At 42.7% G+C, this 25,872-nt stretch overlaps 1 protein-coding gene and 1 non-coding gene across 6 annotated transcripts in view; one reads left to right on the top strand and one right to left on the bottom strand.

The window, feature by feature from the left end:
• EDEM1 (ER degradation enhancing alpha-mannosidase like protein 1) overlaps nucleotides 1–2,252 on the top strand; it is a 31,794-nt gene extending 29,542 nt beyond the window's left edge. For 2 of the 5 annotated variants that reach the window (XM_029050783.2, XM_029050777.2), the window contains one exon: nucleotides 7–2,252. In XM_029050783.2, coding sequence (XP_028906616.1) covers nucleotides 7–219 — 213 coding nt within the window. In that variant the 3' untranslated portion in view covers nucleotides 220–2,252. The remainder of the gene's footprint in view (nucleotides 1–6) is intronic. The other 3 variants (XM_029050778.2, XM_029050780.2, XM_029050779.2) reach the window with 3 other exon arrangements.
• Nucleotides 2,253–20,405: 18,153 nt separating this feature from the next.
• On the bottom strand, nucleotides 20,406–20,543 carry LOC114806948. Its single transcript, XR_003755000.1, has one exon. It is a non-coding gene; the product is annotated as a small nucleolar RNA SNORA7 (small nucleolar RNA).
• Between the last annotated feature and the right edge of the window lie 5,329 nt (nucleotides 20,544–25,872).

The following is a 25,872-nucleotide window of genomic DNA, read 5'->3' as shown; positions in this document are numbered from 1 at the left end:
TTCAAGCTGCTTTTTTTCCTCAAACCATTTCCTAAGGAAATGTTGTCCGAGGAAGGAAACAACCAACTAGGCCATAGCACTTGTCCCATTGGAGAGAATGTCCACCTCGAGCCGAATGGGAGCATTTCATTTTCTTTTTGTAAGTACCATACATTTTATATTTTTTTTTTTATATTTAGGAAGACTACTTTGAAGTACTTGGTATTTCTAAAACTTTAGGCTCAATTCTTATTTTTCAACTTGACATAAAACAAATGTTTTATTGAAACAAGAATAGGCATCAAAGATTAATGTTTTCAAGTATTATTTTGCTCATGAAAGCCTACTCCATTTGCCATCAGCTTCCTGTAGTTGGAACCTCTGTTACCATTCTCTTCTCCAGCAACCCTGCTAAGGCCATCGAGGTGAAGGCAGAGGAGTGTCTAGGTGGGAGAATCTGTGACTGGAGAACTGCAACGTGCACTACCTTGCCAGCAGTGAGAAACAACCCTCACATTGCCCACTCTCAGACGTCTTCCTTGACACCTTTCGGTGACCATAGGTCCCTGCGCTTGCTCCATCTCCTGCTTCTGCGATTTGTCTTCCACTGCTCCTGATCTTCTTCCACTGTTCCTTCTCCTGTTCTTCCTCCACTTCTTTCTTCCTCCCCACATCTCTCTCCACCTCTTTTGCCCCCATCACTGCTTTCACCCCTCTTTCATCATCTCTGCTTCCTCCAGCCCTCTCCAAACTCCCTTACTCTAAGCACGGGTGTTCCAGGCCTGTACTCCTTTCTCTGCCACTCATACATCTCAGGGACATCGTGCTAGACTTTCTGAACATAAAACAAATATGTTGTGCATTTAGCCAGAACTTTCTTGCCTTGTTGTTGCACCTGTATGAATGAGAATTTTTGAGAATCAGTGGTTTCACTAAAATCCCTATATTTAAGCTCCATGCCAAATCAAAGCACACTCCCAAGATGCTAAACCCCAATGGTTGAGGGCGAAAGGCCAATGGTACATGTGGCTACGTGCCACATGTCATTGAAAGTGACAATTCAGTCTGATAGCTATTGGAGAAAGAATGCAATGAGTTCTGTTTAATTATGTGAATGAGAGCATTTTTTTTTTCTGCCTTGAGAAGCCTGACTGCTCTGAGGTTGCTTCGGCACACGCATACTGAAACATATTTGCAAAAAAATCCTGAAAATCATGTGCCTACAAAGATAAGATTCGAATGTTGATAGGATGAAAAAAGCCCAAAATATAGGACTGGTTTCATGTACATCTGTACTGCACATGATCAAGAGTAGGTCTAAAACAGAAGTACTAGCCAGCTTTGCAACTTTACTAGCCTTAACTCAGATTTTTACAATTCCCTTTGGATGCTACGCTGAGGCCTTGCGGTAGGAAATATTTCCCAATTTAGCAGTTCCCATGCTCACTATGCCCTGTGTAATCTCCGCTTGGATTAACATAGGATCAGTGCACCAGGATGGAGACGGCCTGCACCTTTTTGGTGATCCATATCTCTCTGTGTAAAAGAGAACACTCGAACTGTTCCATCCCTTTTCATAAATCCTGAAGGGTTTTGGACATTTGAAAGCTAGTGGTGCAAGAACTCTGCCCTCCCAGGATTAGTGTAGCATAAGCAGCCTCAAAGTGATCCTTCTCTTCACTACCCCACTCTTGTACCTCCACTCTGTCCCATGGAGTGGGGCGTGTGTGTGGGGATCCCCCAGTGAGAGAAAAAGCCAGAAATGAGCTACAAACATGGCAGCTGTGATTACACAGAAGTTGGATGGAAGATTAGAGCGAAATGTTATCCTTTAGACCATGGGATAGGCTAAGTATAATGCACACATGAACTAAATGTGAACCGGGTAAAACGTTTATCTGAAAAAATTCAGATCATTCACCTTCCTGTAGCCTCATTATATTGCAGAACACAGGGCACAGTTTTTATTTATTCTGCACTAGAATGGAAAAAAATCTGTTTTTTACAAAGTGTTGGAAACTGCTGCGATAACTTGTTGAAATATATAGCGCTATTGTGCTTCTTCACTCAGTGTAATGTGCAATATAATTTGCAATTATAATTGATATTGTTTGTTTAATCTTTGTAAATAAGAAATGTATTTAAATTGAAGGGGAGCTTTTTTGTTTTAAAAGGACCAAATGTTCTTTTATAGATGTTTTAAGGTATATTTTGCTTTCTGAAATATTAGTGTTTTTACAAATAATTTTTATTAAAAGATTATCTTTTTTGAATTGTCACTCCTTTTTTATTTATGGGGAGAGCTCGGTTCCTGGATGAAGGATGAGGGGGCGGTTTCTTCCATCTTAAGCTGGCAAGACTATGAAATGACAATCACTAGTGAGTTTAAGTGATCTTGGGTAAGTCACTTAACTTCTCAGTGCCTTAGTTTCCTCATCTGAACAATGACAGTGAACATATGGGAGGGGGACTGTGTCCAATTCACTTATCTGATTGTCTTGTGTTTAGTACAGTGCCGGGCAAATAGTAAGCTGTTAACAAATTCCATTAAAAAAAAAAAAGTCAAGAACCCACACTGCGTGAGCATCAACAAAGCCTTTCTAGTCAACTGGTGGCTGCTTGTCCCACATTCCCCTCAGCTCATCCAGGCTGGGTTGAGGGTAAAAGAGGTAATGATTATCATACTCAAGTTGTCCAGCAGCCTATGCTATGGATGTGGAAGATTTAAAAATTCATGTGATATGGAGGAATATACCAAGGTTTGAGGAGGGTGGGATTACAGTCGACAATCCCGGTAGGAAGAGTAATTGTATTTATTAAGCACTTTTGGTATGCATATCACTGTACTCAGTGCTGGAAAAAAAATCCCCAGGTGGGAATTAGACACAGTTCCTGTCCCTAAAGAGCCTCACAATCTAAGAATATAAGTGGGGAGAGGGGACTGGCAACAGACACATATGGAGTGGTAAAGCAATACAACACCAAAACCAACATAAAAGACAAGAACGAATTCATTTACAAATACACAGAGAAGTTATGTGACTTGCCCAAGGTCACACAGCAGGCAAGTGACCGAACTATAATTAGAACCCAGGTCCCCTGCCTCCTAGGCCCATGCTCTTTCCACTAGGCCATGTGGTTTCTCCTTGCTCAGTTGCAGAATTGTCTAAATATTTCTTAACCTTGGGGCCAAGAAGGGACCCAGCTCCCACCTGGTTTGTGTAGGCCGGGTCATGGGGATATCTGCTGGTGCTACAGTGCGGCCAAACAATGCAACCAGTAACTGACACCTACCCTCTGTCTCACACACACACACACACAAATACAAAAATCAGTAGAACGCTGTGACTGGATGACAAGAATTTCAGGCTCCTTGCAGCCCCTCCCCACCTCTTCGTACTGGCGCTAGCCTCCTTCAGTCTCCAGATCTACATTTATTTTCTCATCAGGCCTTCACAGGAAGTCTTTTACACAGGAAGCTGGTGACAGCTAGCAACTCCAAAGGTGGGCCTGTATTGCACCTTTGAAGTTTCTCAGTTGTTGGCTTCATTTGGAAGAAGCATTGCAATAGCCATAGCAAAGTCTGTTAATCCCTCAGTGTATTTATTGAGTGCTTACTGTGTGAAGAGTCCTGTTCTCATCACTTGGGAGAGTACAGTACAAGAGTTGGTTAGGCACTATTCCAGGCTGTTGGGTGAATTTACACTAGCACCATCTCTCTAATTTAATCTTTGATTACCATGTTTTGAAAAGTAGTCCTCTCAGCTTCAGCAAGAGGTGTAATTTTAGCTATTCTATTAAAGCACCAAACATACGCGGTCAAATAACTTGAGCTTTGAACCTCAGTTCCTCTGAACTTTACTGCAGTGCTAGGTGGCAGGGGATCATGGAGTTCTTCGCTTACAGCCTTGTGTGGGAAAGTGTCAGACAAAATCAAGTCTGATTTGCCCTGAGAGTTTCTGAGTGTTTGTATCAGACCAGCTGCTGGCACATCCTGAATACAATTGTTCCACCTGTGGGACTCCTACGCCACTTTTGAATTCCACCCGATCTAACTTGCTTCATTTATTCAGGCATGAGGTAAGGCAATCTGACCACAGGACCAAGTCGATACCCATGTGAAACAGTGTGGCTCAGTGGAAGAGCGCAGGCCCGGGAGTCAGGGGACCAGGCTTCTAATTCCTGCTCTGCCACTTGCCTGCCATGTGACCTTGGGCAGGTCACTTAACCTCTCTGTGTCTCAGCTTCCTCAATTGTAAAATGGGGATTCAATACCTGTCCTCCCTCCTCCTTAGGTTGTGAGCCCCATGTGGGACAAAGACTGTGTCCCACCTGATAAACTTGTATCTACCCTAGTGTTTAGAACAGTGCTTGACACATAGTAAGCACTTAAAAAATACCTTACTTTTTATGTAGATGAGACTTTACTTTTAAAAAGAGCTGCAACTCTCAACCTCTTCCCACCATCATCTACTTCCTTATTCTATAAAAGTCATGCTTTTTGGCCCTTTCACTGAGGGCAGTCACAGAGCCCTTATTCAAGAGAGGGTTGGTTTACTCTTAAACTCTCATGTCTCTTTTGACCTACTGTTTCCTCATCCCCTGTCAGTAATGCTCGGTACACAGTAAACGCTCAGTAAAAATGACTGAATTGAATTAATGTCTAAGCACCCTTCATCAGGTGGGTTATTCAAGCACTGAAAAACTTTGTCGGGGAGGAAGACGGTCTTCTTTAGGTTTAACCTAGAAGCTGTTTGGGGATGGAGTTTATGAAAATACATAACCATATCCCAAAGGCCACAATTAACTGGGGCCCAAAGGACTATTTCACCTGTGCCTACATCACAAATGATTCACCAAGCCACAATAATAGCGTGAGATTCATTTTTCAGATACTTCAGCCTGGGGCTGTGTTTTCATTTTGGGAGGGTGAACTTCTTTTGATACTTTCAAAGGATCAAACAAATGGCCTAGTGAAAGGCATCTGATCAGCTGTCACAATGAGTCACATAATACAAAAGGCCCTGTATCTTCTCCAGCAGATACCTAATTAATAGTAGATGCAGCATTGGTTGAGCACCCATTTGGTACGAGACATTCTACTAATAATAATAATGTTGGGATTTGTTAAGCGCTTACTATGTGCAGAGCACTGTTCTAAGTGCTGGGGTAGACACAGGGGAATCAGGTTGTCCCACGTGGGGCTCACAGTCTTAATCCCCATTTTACAGATGAGGGAACTGAGGCACAGAGAAGGTAAGTGATTTGCCCACAGGCACACAGCTGACAAGTGGCAGAGCGGGGATTCGAACCCATGACATCTGACTCCAAAGCCTGTGCTCTTTCCACTGAGCCATGCTGCATTTAGGAGGTACAGAATAACAAAAAGACATGTACTCCTTTAAAGTACTCAATCACCTTGCCCCCTCTGCCTCACCTCACTAATCCACTACAGCCTAGCCCCCACACTTTGCTCCTCTAGCGCCAACTTCTTAACTGTGCCCAGATCTCATCTATCCCATCACTGATCCCTTTCGGTTGATCACTCAATCAAATTTATTGAACACTTGCTTTATGTACAGCACTGTACTGAGCGGCTGGGAGAGTATATTATAACAGAGTTGGTAGACACGTTCCCTGCCCAGAGTAAGCTTACAGTCTAGAGGGGGAGACACACATTAATAAAAATAAATGAATTATGGAATTATGAATTGAGAAGCAGCATGGCTTAGTGGAAGGAGCCCGGGCTTGGGAGTCAGAGGTCGTGAGTTCTAATCCCGGCTCTGCCACTTAGCTGTGTGACTTTGGGCAAGTCACTTAACTTCTCTGTGCATCAGTTACCTCCTCTGTAAAATGGGAATTATGACTGTGAGCCCCACGTGGGACACCCTGATTACCTTGTATCTACCTCAGCACTTAGAACAGTGCTTGGCACATAGTAAGCACTTTACAAGTACCACTATTATTATTATTATTATATGCACCTTAGTGCTGTGGGACTGAGGGAGGGGTGAATAAAGGGTGCAAATCCAAGGGCAAGGGAGATGCAGAAGGGAGCGGGAGAAGAGGAAGTGAGGGCCTAGTCAGGGAAGACCTCTGGAAGGAAATGTGCCTCCAATAAAGCAATGAAGGTGGGAAGAGTGATCATCTGTCAGATATTAAGAGGGAAGGCAACCCAGGCCAGAGGTATGATGTAGGTTTGCCATGAGATAGACGAGATCAAGGTACAGTGAGTAAGTTGACATTAGAGGAGCGAAGTTTGCAGGCTGGGTTGTAGTAGGAAATCAGGGAGGTAAGGTAGGAGGAGGCAAGGTGATTGAGTGCTTTAAGGCCAAGGTCTATTTTATGTGGAGGTGGATGGTCAACCACTGGAAGTTCTTGAGCAGCAGGGAAACATGGACTAAATGTTTTTGTGGAAATATGATCCAGGCAAATCCTAAAGTACGGAGTGGAGAGCGACAGGGGGCATGGAGATCAGCAAGGAGGCTAATGCGGTAATAAAGGCAGGATAGGATGAGTGCTTGGATTAACATGGTAGAGGGTTTGGATAGCAAGAACAGGGTGGATTTTAGAGGTGGTGTGAAGGTTGAACTGACAGGATTTGGTGACAGATTGAATATGAGTCAAAGATAACACCAAGGTTAAGGGCTTGTGAGGGAGGGAGGATGGTGGTGCTATCTAAAATGACAGGAAAGTCAGGGGGAGGACTAGGTTTGGGTGGGAAGATGAGTTCTGCTTTGGACACAATAAGTTTGCGGTGTCAGTGGACATCTAAGGAGAGATGTCCTGAAGGCAGGAGGAAGTGCAAGACTGAAGAAAAGGAGAGAGATGTAGATTTGGGAATCATCCGAATAGAGATGGTAAATTGAAGCCATTAGAGTGAATGAGTTCTCCAAGGGAGTGGGTGTAGATGGAGAATAGAAGGGGATCCAGAACTGAATGTTGAGGCACTCCCACACTTAGATGGTGGGAGGCAGAGGAGAAGCCCCTAAAAGAGATTGAGAATGAGCGGCCAGAGAGATAGGAGGAAAACCAGGAGAGGACAGTGTCAATGAAGCTGAGGTTGGATAATATTTCTAGGAGAAGGGGGTGGTCAACAGTGTCAATGGCAGCTGAAAGGTCGTGAAGGATTAGGATAGAGTAGAGGATGTTGGATTTGGCAAGAAGGAGATCATTTGTAAACTTTGAGAGGGCAGTTTCCGTGGAGTGAAGGGGGCGGAAGCCAGATTGGAGCAGGTCAAGGAGAGAATCGGAGGAGAGGAAGTGGAGACAGCGAGTGTAGACAACTCTCTCAAGGGGCTCCCTTCCCCTCCATATATGCCAGATCATCACCCTCCCCACCTTCACAGCTTTTTATAATCACATGTTCTCCAAGAGGCCTTCACCAATTAAGCATTCTTTCCGGGCTCCCTCTCCCTTCCGTGTCATCTATGCACTTGTATCTGTGACCTTTGGGTATTTGATATTTGCTCCACTCTCAACCCCACAACACATGCACATATCTTTAAATTATATATAATAAATGATTTATTTATATTAATGTGTTTCCCCTCTTTCATTCATTCAATAGTATTTACTGAGCACTTACTATGTGCAGAGCACTGTACTAAGCAGTTGGAGTGTACAATTTGGCAACAGATAGAGACAATCCCTGCCCAATAACAGGCTCACAGTCTAAACGGGGATAATAGTGGTACTTGTTAAGCACTTACTACGTGCCAAGCACTGTTCTAAGTGCTGGGGTAGATACAAGGTAATCAGGTTGTCCCATGCGGAGTTCACAGTCAATCTCACAGTCTTAATCCCCATTGTACAGATGAGATAACTGAGGCACAGAGAAGTTAAATGACTTGCCTGAAATCACACAGCTGACAAGTGAAAGAGTTGGGATTAGAGCCCACAACCTCTGACCCCCAAGCCCCTGCTCTTTTTGCTAAGCCACACCCTCTTGACTGTAAGCTTGTTGTGGGCAGGGAATGTGTTGACCAACACTGTTGTATTCTTCCAAGCACTTAGTACAATGCTCTGCACATTAAGTCCTCAATAAATTCCAGTGATGATGATGATGGTTTTCTGCCCATGAGGAGCTTGCACTCTAATGGGGGGAAACACAAAAATATTCACAACTAGAGAGATCAAAAGTAAAGGAAGGGGACATGACATGAATGCTGAGCAGGGTGCAAATAAGTTTAGCTTTGCTCACTCTAGGTATCAATTAATCAATCAATGGTATTTATTGAGTGCTCATTATTCATTCATTCATTCATTCAATAGTATTTATTGAGCGCTTACTATGTGCAGAGCACTGTACTAAGCACTTGGGATGAACAAGTCGGCAACAGATAGAGACAGTCCCTGCCGTTTGACGGGCTTACAGTCTAATCGGGGGAGACGGACAGACAAGAACAATGTGCAGAGCACTGTACTAAGTGCTTTGGATAGTACAATATAACAGAATTAGTGGAAACATTCATTCATTCGATTCAATCATATTTACTGAGTGCTTACTGTGTGCAGAGCACTACTAAGTGCAGGGGAGAATGCAACTATAAGCAGGCATATTCTCTGCTCGCAAGGAGCTTACATGTCCATAGCATCCTAACAGCATCTTTTTAAGGCACTCCTTAAAATGATGGTCTGAGGAGAGAGAGTCACTTCCTATTCAGAGGCAGAGCACCACCTCATGCCATCCTTTACTTGGGTTTTTTCCGGGGTGATCAGGCCCCAGAAGAATCATGGTCTGGGTTAGCAAAGAAAGGATCCAGTGAATGCAGTGAGCCTCTATGTAGCCACAGGAGAAGAAAGAGTCCTGCTCTCTTTGAAGCACAGCAGACTGGCATTTTGAGAGCAGAGAGAGTCTCATATCCCCACTCTCCTAGGAAGTTACATAGCTGGCACCCCTAGGCCTTGGATGAGTGAAGCAAGTTTAGAGTAGGGCATGTGAGCCTGGAAGGAGGAAACTATAAGGATGCACTGCCTGAGGGCTAGCACTTTCTGGATCATCTCAAATTCAATGATTTCCACCTTGGGACAAAAGAGCATTTACTTCTCTGGCCCCACCCATTCAGACATCAAGGACAATGATTTTAAGCTGAGCTCATTCAAGAAGACCAAGCAGAGAAGCGTCTAGATTCCTGAAGTCTATAGTTTTCTTGTTAATAGATCTAGATCTTCTTTTTGCTTTTTTCTTGGGCAGGGATTTCCAAAATGTGGTCTACAGGCCAAAAGGCAGCCTCTGATGAAACTCTGTGCAGCCTACAGACAAAAATAGAATAAAGTGACTTAATATGTTTAAATAGCAGAAACATCCTTTCCAATGCTGCAGATATCAGCTGTAAAGAGGTAAGTCGGGGAACATATGTGTATATATACATAAAGGTATGTTGAATTTATTGTTCACTGATGTGTTATGATAGATGAACTTTATTCAGTGATCCACCAGTGTCTAAGAGAAGAAACCCTTGTTCCAAGAGAAGAAAGCAGAAAATATGGTCATGATTGAGTTCTTTACAGCATCAAACAACTTCATCATTAGCTTGCCAGGTCCTTATGAAATGCCTATACCTCCCACAGCAGTGTAATGAGTCAGAGCTCACCCTTCTAGTTTTGCTTCACTTCAATTAGCAAACACCTCCACTGCTTAATCTGAACTTATAATCATGATGAACTACATATCTTCCTCAGAGCTGGCATTTTATAGTAATTACCTAGGTGAATTGCAGGGAGGACAGAAGATAGGAACAAGTTCAGCACCTCCTGCTTTTTTAAAGTGAATTTACTCATCTCAGAGGTTTTGGTCAAATTTCACATAAGACATGAAGAAAATCTTTGAACTTCTCTTTTTTTTGAAAGAGTAAATTCCCTGTGGGCAGAGATTTTGCCTACCAATTCTGTTGTACTCTCCCAAGTGCTTTGTAGAGGACTTCATGTACAGCAAGTGTTCAATAATAATGTTGGTATTTGTTAAGCACTTACCATGTGCCAAGAACTGGGGTAGATACAAGGTAATCAGATTGTCCCATGCGGAGTTCACAGTCAATCTCGCAGTCTTCATCCCTATTTTACAGATGAGGTAACTGAGGCACAGAGAAGTTAAGTGACTTGCCCAGTGTCACACAGCTGACAAGTGGCAGAGTTGGGATTAGAACCCACAACCTCTGATTCCCAAGCCCAGGCCCTTTCCACTGAGCTATGCTGCTTCATAAATACCACTGATTGGAAAAGACTTGGTTTGACTATGAAGGCTAATTTGGCCACTAAAGAGGAATACCAGTTGGAGCCTATTCCTGACACTGACTCATTGTGTGAAGTGGGGTGAGTCACCATCTCGGTGCTTTTTGGTTTTGAGCTCCTTGCAGACAGACCCTGTATATATATGAAATTACTGTTTGGTTATTTGCATCAAAAACTCTCATTTTCATGGGGCTAAGAGGCACAGAATCTTCATGCTCCAAATCTTGTTCTCAAATACAAATTTAGAGCCCTTGTGAAGCTGGGAAATCATTGCCCCAGTTGATATGACTTTCTGATTTGTTTTATGATGTCTTATGGCCATTAGGTGAGGTCTACCTTCAGAGGGAGTGGCAGATATTAATGAATAGAATCAAACTAATGAATTAGCTGACCCAAATGAGGTACTCTTAGGGGAAAGTCTGAGTAGCACTTACCAAGTCAAGAGAACCCAGAAATGAAATACAGGGAGAAAAATACACAGTTTTGTGACTCTAGAGCTGACTTTTAAACTAGTTACACTGATTCCTAGCCAATAATCGCATTTATTTTCTGGTGTTTGTTAAGTGTCTATCTGCCAAACTAACTTTCTTCCTCTCTTCAAAACCCTACTGAGAGCTCACCTCCTCCAGGAGGCCTTCTCAAACTGAGTCCCCACTTTCCCTCTGCTCCTCCTCCCCTCCCCATTCCCCCTTCCCCTCGGCACTGTGCATATTTGCATATATCAATATTTATTTACTATTTATTTTGCTAATGATGTTTATATATTTATGATTCTATTTATCTTGATGATATCTACACCAGACTACTTGTTTTGTTTTGTTCTGTTTTGTTTTGCTTTGCTGCCTGCCTCCCCCGTTTAGAATGTGAGCCCGTTACTGGGCAGGGATTGTCTCTACCTGTTGCCGAATTGTACATTCCAAGCACTTAGTTCAGTGCTCTGCACATAGTAAGCACTCAATAAATACTACTGAATGAATACTATGTGCCAGGCACTGCACTAAACCCTGGGGGTAGATACAAGCTAATCAGGTTGGACACAGTCGATGTCCCACAAGGGGCTCACAGTATTAATCCCCATTTTACAGATGAGGTAATTGAGGCACAGAGAAGTTCAGTGACTTGCCTAAGGTCACAGAGCAGACAAGTGACAGAGCTGTAATTGTTCTCGCCTGTCCCGCCGTCGGCCTTGGCCCATGTCCTACTCTGTCCTGGAACACCCTTCCGCCTCAAATCCACCAAGCAATCACTCTTCCCCCCCTTGAAAAGCCCTACTGAAGGCTCATCTCCTCTAAGAGGCCTTCCCAAGCTAAGCCCCCCTTTTTCCTCAGCTCCCCCTCCCCTCTGCCTCACCTTGACTCACTCCCTTTGCTCTACCCACCCCCCCAGCACTTATGTATATATGTATATATCTATAATTATATTTATATTGATGCCTATTTACTTGTTTTGATGTGTATATATCTGTAATTCTGTTTATTATATCGATGCCTCTTTACTTCTTTAGATGTCTGTCTCCCCCCTTCTAGACTGTAAGCCTGGTGTGGGCAGGGATTGTTTCTATTGCTGAATTGTACTTTCCAAGCCCTTAGTACGGTGCTCTGCTCACAGTAAGCACTCAATAAATCCGATTGAATGAATAAATGAATGAACCCAGGTCCTTCTGACTCCCAGGCCCATGCTGTATCCACAAGGCTTTTGACTCAACCACCAATGATTCAAAATGTCTTTTTTCCTCATTTGGTTTATTTAATTTGGTCTTGCCCACCTATCTCAAACTGAAATTCCATAGCTAGCCCTAGATAAATCTAGAAAGGTGGAGCTAGTGAAGGGAGGCTGTTTCAGATTCTGGAAAAACTAAATAGTGAAGTGGGTTTTGGTTTTGCTGGCTGAACATTAAAGTTTCAAAATTAGAGTGCGAGTTAAGGAATTACCTGAATCTTCAGCCAGGACCTTGGTTTTGTCTCACTCAGATATTTTGGTGTATTTTTTTCCTCATCTGATCTCTACAGTTGATTTTTTCCCCATCCCTTTTCTGCTTGAGACCTAGCCTATGAGGTTTAGTTGGTCTAAAATAGAATTGCTTTTGCATCATAGTTGCAGATATGATTTTCTTCCACAAGAGACCACTATTGCTTCACTGTTTGCTATGCTGCTGCTTCCGAAGCAGCCTAATGGTATGGAGAAAATGGATTGCGCTTTGCACTATGGGCAAAAATGTAATTTCATGGTTCTTTGAAATATAGCATTTTACCCCTTCTGCAAAGGAAGGTAGATTATGTTAATTGAAACCTGAGTAATGGTAACAAAGCTAATGATACTTTGCATTTCTGAATGGTCTTTCATACCAGATCATAGCTAATCACTTATATTATTCAATTAAGGATCACAACACCCTTAGGTAGGTATTATTACCCTCATTTTCAAGAAAGAAAAATGGAAGCACAAGGAAATTATTTGTCACCCAGTGCACCTGTGATTGTGTTGGAACCCCAGTTCAGATAAGTACAGGGAACTTAAAAGAGACATTCAACTGTCAAGGTACATTAGGCATTTTTCAGTGTACTAGTGGGCAATTTGATTTTCATCTCCTGAAAATGTTCTTGACATGAAATAAAATTTGTTAAACTGAAGGTCTAATGTGAATGTTGGTGTAGTATAAACTGATTTTAATACTGCAGGCTTTAGAGGGTTGTCTTAATGAGGTAATAGCAAGGAGAAAATGCTTAAAGAATTGTGCAGGTATTTTTCAAAATGATTTAGGACATCCCTAATAGCTTATTTTTGTTTTGGGAGCTGGGAGCTGGGGAAAATGGGGAGTGGAAATGGGGTCGGCTGGTGGGGGAAGGGGCTCTTGGTGAGGATGCCATGCCTTTGTTCTAGGACCTTAAAGGCATAGCTATAGCTTTGTCACTGTGAAGAGATACCCCAGGGCTCTATGTCTCAGTTAAGGCTTTAAGAAGCCCTGTTATTTATAGAATGTGTTCTCAACGTGCCAATCTGCCAACCGATCCAACTCGTTGTCGTTATAGGCTAATAGGCCTAGGCGGCATGGGATGATGAACCCCCACTCCTTTCCAAAAAGACAACCTAAATTCACAGGCTTCTTTATTAGCTTTAAGGAGTACAGGGAGAGAGTGACTTGGGTTCTAGTCCCAGTTCTGCCGCTGTCCTGCTGCATGTCTTTAGACGAGTCACCTAACCTCACCAGACCTCAGTTTCTTCATCTGAAAAATGAGGATTGTGATTTCAGCTTGAGACGAGTACTGTGTCTGACCTGATTATATTTTATCTACCACAGAACTTAGTCCAGTGCTTGGCACATAAAAAATGCTTGAACAAATGCCATAAAAATAATAATAACCTAACTGACTTGCCCAAGCTTGGGGCTGCTTGAAATACAGTCCTGCCAGGAATTCAGACCAGCCTTTGGAAGCTGACTTTAGTTTCCAGGCATACTTCAATCAATTAATCCACCAGTTGTATTTATTGAGTGCTTACTGTGTGCAGAGCACTGTACTAAGAACTTGGGAGAGTAAACAGAAACATTCCCTGCCCACAACAAGCTTACAGTCTACAGCCTTGCGTAGCCAACAGAGAGGGCTTACTGGATTCAGGCTGGGTTGGGTGATTCCAAGGTAATTTCTGGGATAATTATTATTACTCTTATAATAACTCATCCTCTAGACTGTAAGTTCCTTGTGGGCATGGAACCTGTTCACCAACTCTGTTGGATTATATTCTCCCAAGCGTGTAGTACAGTGCTCTGCACACAGTAAGCACTCAAATACCATTGATTGATGAATAATAATTGTGGCATTTTTTAAGCACTTTCTATATGTGAAGCTCTGAATAAGCACTGGGGTAGATACAAAATAATCAGATCAGAGACAATCCCTATCCCAAGGTCTAAGAGGGAAGAAGAACAGGTATTTAATTGTCATTTTATAGATGAGGAAATTGAGGCATAGAGAAGCAAAGTGACTTGCCCAAGGATACACAGCAGACAAGTGGTGGAGCTGGAATTATAATCCAGGTCCTCTGACTCCCAAGCCCGTGCTCTTTCCACTAGGCCATGATCACTTTTTCTCCAGGAATGACTCTCGTGAACTATCCCAGAGTTAAGTGGGTGGGTCCCTGAACCTGAAAACCAGTCCAGCTAGAGACTGCAGAAGCAGCATGGTCTAAGTGGCAAGAGTGCAGGCTTGGGAGTTAGAGGACACGGATTCTAAACCCGGCTCTGCCACTTACCTGCTGTGTGACCTTGGGCAAGTCACTCAACTTCTCTGTGCCTCAGTTATGTCATCTGTAAAATGGGGATTAAGACTGTGAGCCCCATGTAGGACTGGGACCGTGGTCAACCTGATTAGTTAGTATCTACCCCAGCACTTGGAACAGTGCTTGGCACATACTAAGCCCTTACTCTATTTATTGCCATTGTTCTTGTCTGTCCATCTCCCCCGATTAGACTGTAAGCCCGTCAAACTGCAGGGACTGTCTCTATCTGTTGCTGACATGTTCATCCCAAGCGCTTAGTACAGTGCTCTGCACATAGTAAGCGCTCAATAAATAAATAAATACTATTTAATGAACAAACACCATAATTATTATTACTATTATCATCAGAGCAGGCCTCTGGCAGCTAGTCTGAATAACATGGAAACTACCACAGCCTTTGGAGCAGGGAGATGCATCCAGGCACTCCATTGCACTGTCACCAGTTCATGGCCATTGCTTTCTTTCTCTGGGCCCCCTAACAGTGTTGAGAACTAGTAGGCATGCTCCTTTAGCTCAGTACAGTGCTCTGCCCACAGTAGGCACTCAGTACATACCATTGATTGACTGAAGGGGAGAATGGAGAAAATAGCAAAGTTGTTCTTTTCAAAATAATTATTCTGAGTCCAGATTATTATAAACCTTTTTCAAAAACAGCAAAAGGATTCAATAGTATTTATTGAGCACTTACTGGCTGCTTGGAGCACTGTACTAAGCACTTGGGAGACTACAGTATAAGCACAGACCCATTCCTGCCCACAGCAAGGTCACAGTCTAGAGGGGGAAAAAGTATGACTGTGGAACCTTTTTCACTGTTTCATATGACTGCATTTCCTCTATCTGTTTACAGGAATAGAGTTTTACAATGATAGCAGAACGTTCCTCCCCTGCAACCACCCTCCTACCCCATCCTCCCCTCGGTTCCTTTCCTAACCATGACAAGATACAGACTACACTGTCTTAAACTGATAGTCTCTTCTCCATTTCATCAGATTTACAAGAGAATAAAACCATCTGGGTCACAGTTACAACACTGCGAATGATTTTTAGTGATCTATCAATTTCATAGTAAATGATAAGAAAAAAGCCTTAAAACCCCCACGAATTCGGGTAAAGCAGTTTTTCCTTGAATGAGTTTACAATAGGGAAGGGGATGAGGCTTACAGCGCCTTCTCCCATCAACTTAAAAAAGACCTATCATCAGTCACCCAAGCATCTAATGGTATCACTGTCTCTGCTTCAAGCTAAGGAGAACAATAAACACTTCCACAAATTGAGGTGAACTCTCCAACAGAGAGATTACAAACCTGGCAGGATCATGAGGAAAAAGCAATCTGTACTCAACCATCCTCAGGAAAAAAACAACTGACCAAATAATCTAAGGAACACAGCATCTGTCTTCTGTGGTGACACACAATCCTGTCTCTGAGCAACAAAGTGAAGTTATTAGACCACTTCAACACCAAGGAGATGAATATGCTATGATTCTTTAAAATAATGGGAGGATTTGTGAGTTTTTTTGTCGGTGGTGGTGCTGATACATCAGTTGAATGATTTGTAGTCCCATTTTATGGGATTGTGTCCCATGGTCTCTAATGCTTTTGTCAAATATTTTGAAAATCTCAACTCATTCCTGTTTTGAAACTGGGTCTATGAGGCAAAGTGAAGAGTTGAGCAGGCATTGTAGACAGCCAGGCCAAATGACAGATAAATTGCTGTTCCCTCAATAGCAAAGTTTTTAGTCTAAATTATCCAGGAAATTGTCTCTGTAAGGTTCAACTTAAATTTGGAGTAGTATTTTTGAAGGAAATGGAAAGTTTTATAGCCTGTATTTATATGGAATTCACCAGTGTAATATATTTAGTTTTAGCCACCAAATATTGTTTGGTACCTAATGCATATTTTATAGGTATTGGTCTTCTGTTTGTCTCCTCAGGCCAATAACTGTTGACTTGTAAGGCCTGAAAGTCACAAGGGTGTGGCTATTAACACTAATGATAGCTCAGTGGCAGGAATTTATATCCTCAAAAGCGAATATGGACCATAATTGGAATCTGCTCAAAGGATTTCAGAGGCCAAACTCATAAATACAACTGTAGAAGAACATATGACTTTTCCTGTCAAAACTGTCATACATTGGACTCATCGTAACAACTGACAGTTTACACCAGGACCTGAAAGAGTAAGAGAAGTTTTGGCAGTTTTCTGCCTTGGGCCCATTCCATCATGTTTAGTTCCATTCTAAGATTCATGATGTACTTTTATATACTATCAATATCCTTGCTTAAATGGAGAGTCACTGAAAGGGTGGCATCCTTAACTGTAGCTCGGGTTATAGCACAGCACACAAACACTTGCAACAAAATAGCCAAGAAATGATAGTTTATGGGAAAATAAAATAAGGTGCAGTGAGTCCATTTTGATAAATGTCATAGAAATTCAGTATCAGAAGCCTCATTTAAGTATACAGTTTTATAGAATTGTTTAAGTCCAATCATAGAGATATCACTCTGACCTGATGTGGAAGTAATTCATTAAAATAAAATTCAATTAGATAATATGTTAAATTTGGTTTTAAAAAAAATGGATTAATTGAAAATCCTTGAGGAGATCATATTCATTCAGTAGTATTTATTGAGCGCTTGGAATGTACAATCACATCTATTCTATGATATTTTCCAGTTGCCTAGCACAGTAAATACACAATGACTGAGAAAATTCTCAGAAAATTCTGAGATAGTCATTTCCCAACCCTCCCTGGAAAGTAGCACTCAGTTTATCAAACCTCTCGATTCATCAGGTCCCAAATCAAAGCCGATACGCCCATCACCCATGGTTCTGCCATTTTCTAGGTCAAAGTTCCTCAGATTCAATTCCAGTGAGTGCTCTTTCTTCTTGCCTCAAGGAGGCAATGAGATTGATGTGGACTACCATCCACCAACTTCTTCCCCCAGGGAATGCAGAACTCAAAACTTGAGTCTGAACCCCCCTTAGATGAGGGTTCTTTCACGAAAGACCCACCTAAGCATAAAGCCTTGCCATTTGACTAAGCTTTCCACTAACTGATTTCCCTGAAGCAATATGTTACCTCAAATGACACAATGACCTGTCTTTGGTACTTAATAATAATAATAATAATGTTGGTATTTGTTAAACGCTTACTATGTGCTGAGCACTGTTCTAAGCACTGGGGTAGACATAGGGGAATCAGGTTGTCCCACGTGGGGCTCACAGTCTTAATCCCCATTTTACAGATGAGGGAACTGAGGCACAGAGAAGTGAAGTGACTTGCCCACAGTCACACAGCCGACAAGTGGCAGAGCTGGGATTCGAACTCATGAGCCCTGACTCCAAAGCCCATGCTCTTTCCACTGAGCCACGCTGCTTCTCCTATATGCACAATGTCACTGACATTGACTCCTTATATGCACAATGATATACTTGACCCCTTATATGCACAATGTCACTGAGGAGGTAGGGAGGGGAGAGAGCATTGAAACAGCTGGAAGTAGAGAAGTGCCTGCTAGGGCTAGGTCAGCCAATGCTTCTGTCAGAAGCAACTGTTCAAATGTCAAAATACTCAGAACATACTCAAGCTGACCTGATAAAGATGTGGGAGAGTTCACGGAGGTAGGTGCAGTGCTAGTCCATTGTAAACAATGGATAATAATAATAATAATGATTGTGGTATTTGTTAAGCAATTATATGTGCCAGGCACAGTACTAAACGCTGGGGTGGATACAAGAAAATTGAGTTGGACACAGTCCCTGTCCCATATGGGGCTGACAGTCTTGATCCCCACTTTACAGATGAGGTAACTGAAGCATAGAAAAGTGAAGTGACTGCCCAAGGTCACACAGCAGACAATAACAAGTGGCAGAGCCAGAATTAGAACTCAGGTCCTTCTGACTCCCAGGCCTGTGCTCTATCCACGAGGTCAAGCTGCTTCTCAGTCCAGTGACAAAGACTTCAGGGACAAGAACCAACGTGAAAGAATTGATTATGGGGCTTGTACGACACCAATTGATCAGTGGTATTTATTGAGCGCTTACTATGTGCATAGGGATTGTTTCTGTTTGTTGCTGAATTGTACTTTCCAAGCGCTTAGTACAGTGCTCTGCACACAGTAAGCACTCAATAAATACGATTGAATGAATGAATGCAGAGCACTGTGCTACACGCTCGGGAGAGTACAGTATAACAGACCTGTTAGACACGTTCCCTGTCCACAACTAGTTTACAGTCTACTCTCGCCCTCTCTCATCCTTGCCAGTTGGGTCCCCAATGGGATAGTGGGTACCGCAACCGAGTAAAGGGGATTCTGGGCCGGGACACCGTGTGCAGCGTATGCAATCATTTTACATGCAAAACCCAAGTATGGTCAAAGGGACCATAGCCTAGTGCCAATCCTCTGCTGTGGTACCATACACCAGCAATGGTTGGCAGGGTAGCTGCCTCTGTAACAGCTGTGGTTTTCACTGTCCATGTTATTTTTGGGATTTTTGCTGAGGCTTTCCACCATGAGAGATGTCCTAGTTGACTCTTTTGTCAGAAACCTTCATCATTGATGGCATAGTTGCTGTAGGCGTTCCCTTACTTCAGGCTGTTTCAACCCAGCCTCCTCCTTCCTTAATGCAGTGGGCTGAGGATTTGGGGGTAGGTGTCAAAGTGAGGGTACTTTTAATGATTTTAATCCACACTTCGGAACAAAGAATCCAGATGCAGCCTGACCCCTTCAATGTCTTTAATAACAATTTTTTCTTGATGTCAAATGCAGTACCATCCTGAGCACAATTCTTCTGTTGCATTTGAGTTATTACAGGAAAAGCATTTCACCAAATGTTCAGCAGTGACAAAGATTGACTCCTGATTCTAATATTTAAACAGAAACTTCCAATTCTCAGATCCATGCCCTTCAACTGGGAAGAGGCCTGGCAGTGCTAGTGACACAGATACAATAAGACAATCTGGCCAGCCACAGAGAGAAGAAAAGGCCTGCTAACAGCAAATGATTCAGTATATGTTCCTTATACCTCCATTTTGTGTCCATCACTTGTGATCTTAGCTTAAATAGTGTGTGTTTGGTGAGGTCTATGGGGAGTGGGCATTGGCTGACCAAATCATGGCCTTATGTGAACGTTAGTGAGTATCTATTTATGGTTCCACTTAGTTCAGTGGTGTAATTTGGTGGTGTAATGTGCCAACAACCTGTATTTCTCCCCATCACACAGTAAACTCTCTATGCGTCCACAGTAAACCATGGGGTTATAATGTAGCTAAAAATGATAGAAGGTGTTCCATTCCCACAAAGAAACCATTCCAAAAGGCAGTGGCATTATTTAACAGGCTCGTCAGTAAAGAAAAGAGTAGCATTCAGGCCAAAAGAGAAATCTGAACTTCACATACATGAAAAAAAAAAGAAATACTTCTTGAGCCATCGTTATAGTTTTTTAAATAAGGAGCAATCAATTGCATTTATTGAGCGTTACTATGTGCGGAGCACTGTACTGAGCTCTTGGGAGAGTATATTACAACAGAGCTGGTAGACACATTTCCTGCCCATAAGGCGCTTACAGTCTAGAGGGGGAGATGAACATTAAAATGCATTATGGTTATGGACATAAGAGCTGTGGGGCTGAAGGTGGGGGTGAATAAAGGATATAAATCCAAATGCAAGCAACTTTTCATTACCTGGAACTTCAGGCTTCTCTTATGCTGTCAAATCGTCTCCGAACCATAGAGATGCCATCTCTCCCAGAATGCCCCACCTCCATCTGCAATCCTTCTGGTAGTGTATCTATAGAGTTTTCTTGGTAAAAATACGCAAACGGTTTACCATTGTCTCCTTCCGCGCAGTAAGCTTGAGTCTCTGCTTTTGACTCTCTCCCATGCCACTGTTGCCCAGCACAGGTGAGTTTCAACTTGTAGCAGATTGCCTTCCACTCGCTAGCCACTGCCCAAGCTAGGAGTGGAATGGGTAGGCCTCTGCTTGACTCTCTTTCTCGTAGCTGAGACTGGTAGAGTACTGGAAACTCTCCAGGTGCGACCCTGAGAGGGGAGAACTTCATTAGGAGATGAAAATCCCCTCTAAGCTCATATTTAGTTCCCCTCATAGGTCAACTCTTGGAAATCATTGCTCTTGCCTCCTCCACTGGAATGGGGCCAGTTGGCTTTTCTGCTGATCTGCCAGCAGTCACCCACACTACATTTACTGCCCCATAGCCCAAATATTTTGCACATCTTCTCCCAGATGTTGGTCCCTGTTGGAGCAGTTCCAACATCAAATGTAAACATATCAATCGCTGTTTATTGCCATTGTTCTTGTCTGTCCGTCTCCCCCAATTAGACTGTAAGCCCATCAAACGGCAGGGACTGTCTCTATCTGTTGCCGACTTGTTCATCCCAAGCGCTTAGTACAGTGCTCTGCACATAGTAAGCGCTCAATAAATACTATTGAATGAATTATCCCCACTGGATTGGATAAAAAAATGCCAGGAGAACAATAAAATCCATTTTAGAGGATACGTGTTATCTATAATGAAATAACATGAGGATTTCAGCAACTATAACTCAATCTTCCCTCTCAAAGTTTTATTACCTTTAATCCCACTTAAACCTGCAGCAATATCTGTGAATGCAGTAAAGCTGACTCATTTTCCCCGTGTTTTCTCATACAAAGTGCCACATTAAAAATGAGCATATACTTAAATTTCACAAAGCCAATTAATTCAGTTTCTGGGTCCTAGTTCAAGAGAACCCTGATTCTTTCAGAGATCCACAGGAACTTCACTTGCTGAAACTTTGGACTTATCTTTACTGATGCATGGGCCATTTTAGGAGAGTGATAGGTCTGCAAATCAAATGTGTTCTTATGATCAAGGTAAGTGGAAAAACAAGTGTGCTGTTTTCCGAGGGAAGTGGTATGCTGCTGATAGGATGTTGAAATCAGAGAAGATTCTGTGCAAAGCACTGATGAGTGACCAACAATCTCATGCTGACCCCAGAGAGGGGACAGAATTCATTTCATTCAATAGTATTTATTGAGCGTTTACTATGTGCAGAGCACTGTACTAAGCGCTTGGAATGAACAAGTCGGTAACAGAGACAGTCCCTGCCGTTTGACGGGCTTACAGTCTAATCGGTGGCATCACCTTTTTGGAGTGTGAATGGGTTTGGGGAGGGGCTTAGAGTGGATGTAGTGATGGAGCAGGGAAGGGAGGCTGGTAAGAGTAGTGACTGTGTGGAGAAAAGTCACTACGTCATACTCCTTAGCCCTTCTAAACCCAGATGACTAGGATCTCCGTACCACCTTCACTCACTGCTGGAGACCCATGTTCTCTAGATTTAGTTCGTAGGCATCAATTTGTTACTGGCCCTTCTGACAATATTAAATCACTAGCTGAGTTTAAATAATAGTCATTATAGAAAATAGTGGTAATAATAACAGATTATAGAGAGGTTTTTATGGCATTTGGTAAGTACTTACTGTGTGCCAGGCACTGTACTAAGCACTGGGGTAGGTACAAGCTAATCAGGTTGGTCACAGTCCGTGTACCATATGGGGCTCACAGTTATAATCCCCATTTTACAGATGAGGCAAGTGAAGCATGGAGAAGTGAAGTGACTTGCCCAAGGTCACACAGACAAGTGGAAGATCTGGAATTAGAATCCAGGTCCTTCTGACTCTCAGGCCTGTTCTCTATCCACTAAGGCATGCTGCTTCTCGTGTTGCCTCATGCTGAATTGTCCTTCACATTTGAAGATGACAAAACTGCCAGAGATTTTAATTGTGTGCATTGAGAGGAGCAGAAAAGACTGATGAGTAATTGATGATGCCTCCCACCCTGCATGTCTGTAAAGGATAGTTGTGTTCATTACCTCAGTGACTGGTATTACTTTTTATTCTGTTTAGTGGTTATCATGATCTTCTGAAATCTTTTCTCTAAGGGACTCAACCTATACCTAATTAGTGCTCCCTGGCATCTTTGCTGCTGAAGTTTCTCAGCTGTCCACACATATGCCACATGTCTAAGGCTTTGCTCAATTATCTAGGTTAGCCAGGGATCCGTGCAACTTCTCCACCTGTTACCCATCTGCAGGCAATGCCGGCAGCAAGCAACACCTATTATGTGACTAGAGCAGAGTTTATTCTCTAGCATAGTGCCCCTCTCTGCCAAAAGACCCAAAGACTAAGAGACTCAGGTCAATCAATCATTCAATCAATCAATGGTATTTATTGAGTGCTTACAGTTTGCAGAGCACTGTACTAAGCACTGGAGAGAATGCAATACAAATGAGTTGGTAGACACCTTTCCAGGCTACAACCAGTTCACAGCCTATGGAGGGAGGCAGACATGACAACAGATTAGGGACTGGGGAAATAATAGAGTGTAAGAATATTTATGTGAGTGGTGTGGGGCTGGAGTGACTATTAAGGGCTTAAGGGGTACACAGCCAACTGAATAGTTGATCTGGAGAGGAGGGCAGATGTGGGAAATGAGGTCTTAGTCAGGGAAGGCCTCTTGGAAGAGATGTGATTTTCAGTAGTGTTTCGGAGGTGGGGAGTGTGGTGGATTGTCAGATATGAAGGGGGAGGGAGTTCCAGACCCCAAGCATACATATGAGAGACAAAGAGGCCAGGAGCGCTGCCCAAAAAGTGGAGTGAAATTGGTCACTTCCTTCTCCACCCACACCATCAACTGTACCAACATAATATGAACTGGGATATTAACATTCTTTTGGCATGACCATTCAAATAGGTTTCTCACTATGCAAAAATGTCTATCTTTTCCATTGCGTGTGTCTGGTTGCTAATAAGTGGTCAACTCCACCTATATCCTATCTGGGTGCCTTAGTGTCAGAAGTCTGTTTCAGTATTGTCTCTGGTCAATCTCCACTTCTTACATACAATTCCATCCCTAACTTGGGGAAGCAGTTCCCCTAGAAAAGGTCCCCAACAATTTCTCTTAAGCATTTCTTTTCTCCTTTTCATGGTGTCCTCACTTCACCTCACCTCACTTGACCAAGGTCAGACAAGATGCCTTCATTTTGACCACAGGCAGACTCAAGGTCATAGAGAAGTCTTGGATCTCCATAAATTTCTCAGTGCCAGCAAAATTCTTTTAGGAGTTGACACAAACTAGGTGATTTATCAAATGTTTTTATAGCATCTACTAACATCATCTAGAGATCCTGATGTTGTTCCCTGCACATTTCCTGTAATAATAATAATAATTATGGTATTTGTTAAGCACTTACTATGTGCCAGGCACTGTTCTAAATGCTGGGTTGGATACAAATGAATCGGGATGAATACAGTCCCTGTCCCACGTGGGGCTCACAGTCTCGATCCTCATTTAACAAATGAGGTACCTGAGACTGAGGAAAAAAAAATTGTGGTATTTGTTAAGTGCTTTCTATGTGCTAAGCACTGTTCTAAACACAGGGGTTGATACAAGATAATCAGGTTGTCCCACGTGGGGCTCACATTCTTAATCCCCATTTTATAGATGAGGTAACTGAGGCCCAGAGAAATGAAGTGACTTGCTTAAGGTCATACAGCAGATAAGTGGCAGAGCTGGGATTAGACCCCCTGACTTCTGACTCCCAGGACCGGGCTCTGTCCCCTGGACCATGCTGCCTCTCACTGATTAACAGTGGTCTTCAGTAATTGGTTCAGGAGTACTCTGGCTAGCAACTTGCCAGCAATGAAAACACTTTTTCCTCTTGGAGAAGGTGGTGATGGTGGCATCTTTGAAATCTGGTGACATTTCATCAGAGATCCATATGTTGAGGAGGAGGATGTGTGGGCTAATGAGCACATTTGTATTCACTTCTTGCTTGTAGATCTTGGCAGGGATATCAGCCAAACTAGAAGCTTTGCCATTCTTAATGACTCTAACAATAGTGGTGACTCCATTAAGTATTGGAATAAAGGCCATTTATTGCCACATATTGGCAGGTTCACTATTCAGTCAATCAATCATATTTATTGAGAGCTTATTGCGTGCAGAGCAGAAGCTGCATGGTGAAGTGGATAGAGCATGGGCCTGGGAGTCAGAAAGTCATGGATTCTAATCCCAGCTCCACCACTTGCGTGCTATGTGACCTTGGGAAAGTCACTTCACTTCTCTGTGCCTCAGTTACCTCATCTGGAAAATGGGGGTTGACACTGTGAGCCCCACATGGGACAAGAACTGTGGCCAACCAGATTTGCTTGAATCCATCCCAGTGCTTTGTACAGTGCCTGGCACACAGGAAGAATTTAACAAATACCACAATTATTATTATTGCTCAACATCCAATCACCTTGCTCCTTCCTAATTTTTCTTGTAGACTTCCTATTCCCTTACACATTCACTTCACTCCAGTGCCAATCTGTACCCAGATCTCATCTATTTCACTGCCAACCCCTCACCCACATCCTGCCTTGAGCCTGGAAGTTTTACCCCCTTCATATCCAACAGACCATCTCCCCATCTTCAAAGCCTTATTAAAATCACTTCTCCTCCAAGAGGCCTTCCCCAACTCAGCCCTCAATTCCCTACTCCCTTTCCTTTCTGCAACACCCTTGCGCTTGGATTTGTACACACCCCACCCTCTGCCCCAGAGCACTTATGTATATATCAATAATTTATTTTAATCTCTGTCTTTCCCATGGTACATGCACTGTGTCCAATCTGATTATCTAGTATCTACCTCAGTGCTTAGTATGATGCCTGGCACATAGTAAGTGCTTAACAAATACGATAAAAACAAAAAAAATAATTGGAATGTTTTTGCCATCACGTTAGAATGCCCTTCTTGCTCGTGTTGAATATGGGTCCATATAAATGCCTCAGGGTCTGCAGAACTGTGTATAAAATCATGTAGGCTCTTCAGTGATGAATGGAAGTCCTTAGTTTGGCTTCAGTCTGTGAAGCCTTGGATCTCTTCAAACTTGGCATTCCATCACTTGTTGGGAAGTAGCTGGTTCTATATGTCTAGGGGAGACTTTGATGGGTATACCTTTTGTTAGGGTCATGAGGTGCAGCAAAGTGAAGCATTGCTTGCTTGGCTGCTAGTGATTCTTTAATCTCAGAATTATTCTAGTTAACTCCTGATTTTGTCAGCTCAGTGTCCACATCCTTGTTGGGACCCTGGTAGACAGTGTCCAGTAGAGACATCCGTTCACTGGTCATTTGGTAGAGGCAGATGGGTTTTCTTCCACTGCTATGTCTGTTTTGATGTCATAGAGGAACTTGCAAATTTCTTCCTTTTCTAGGGATTTGACATGCATTTATCTGCGAGGTTTGGAGGCAGTTTTGTAACACAATCCTAAATTTCACTTGTGTTAAAATCTATGTGTCGAGCAATAATCCATCTGGCACTTGGCATCATACATCTCA

The sequence above is a fragment of the Ornithorhynchus anatinus genome, chromosome X1 (genome assembly GCF_004115215.2).
Source record: "Ornithorhynchus anatinus isolate Pmale09 chromosome X1, mOrnAna1.pri.v4, whole genome shotgun sequence".
NCBI lineage: Eukaryota > Metazoa > Chordata > Mammalia > Monotremata > Ornithorhynchidae > Ornithorhynchus > Ornithorhynchus anatinus.
Note: the sequence above shows the minus strand (reverse complement) of the source record. Positions and strands in the feature narration are given on the sequence as shown.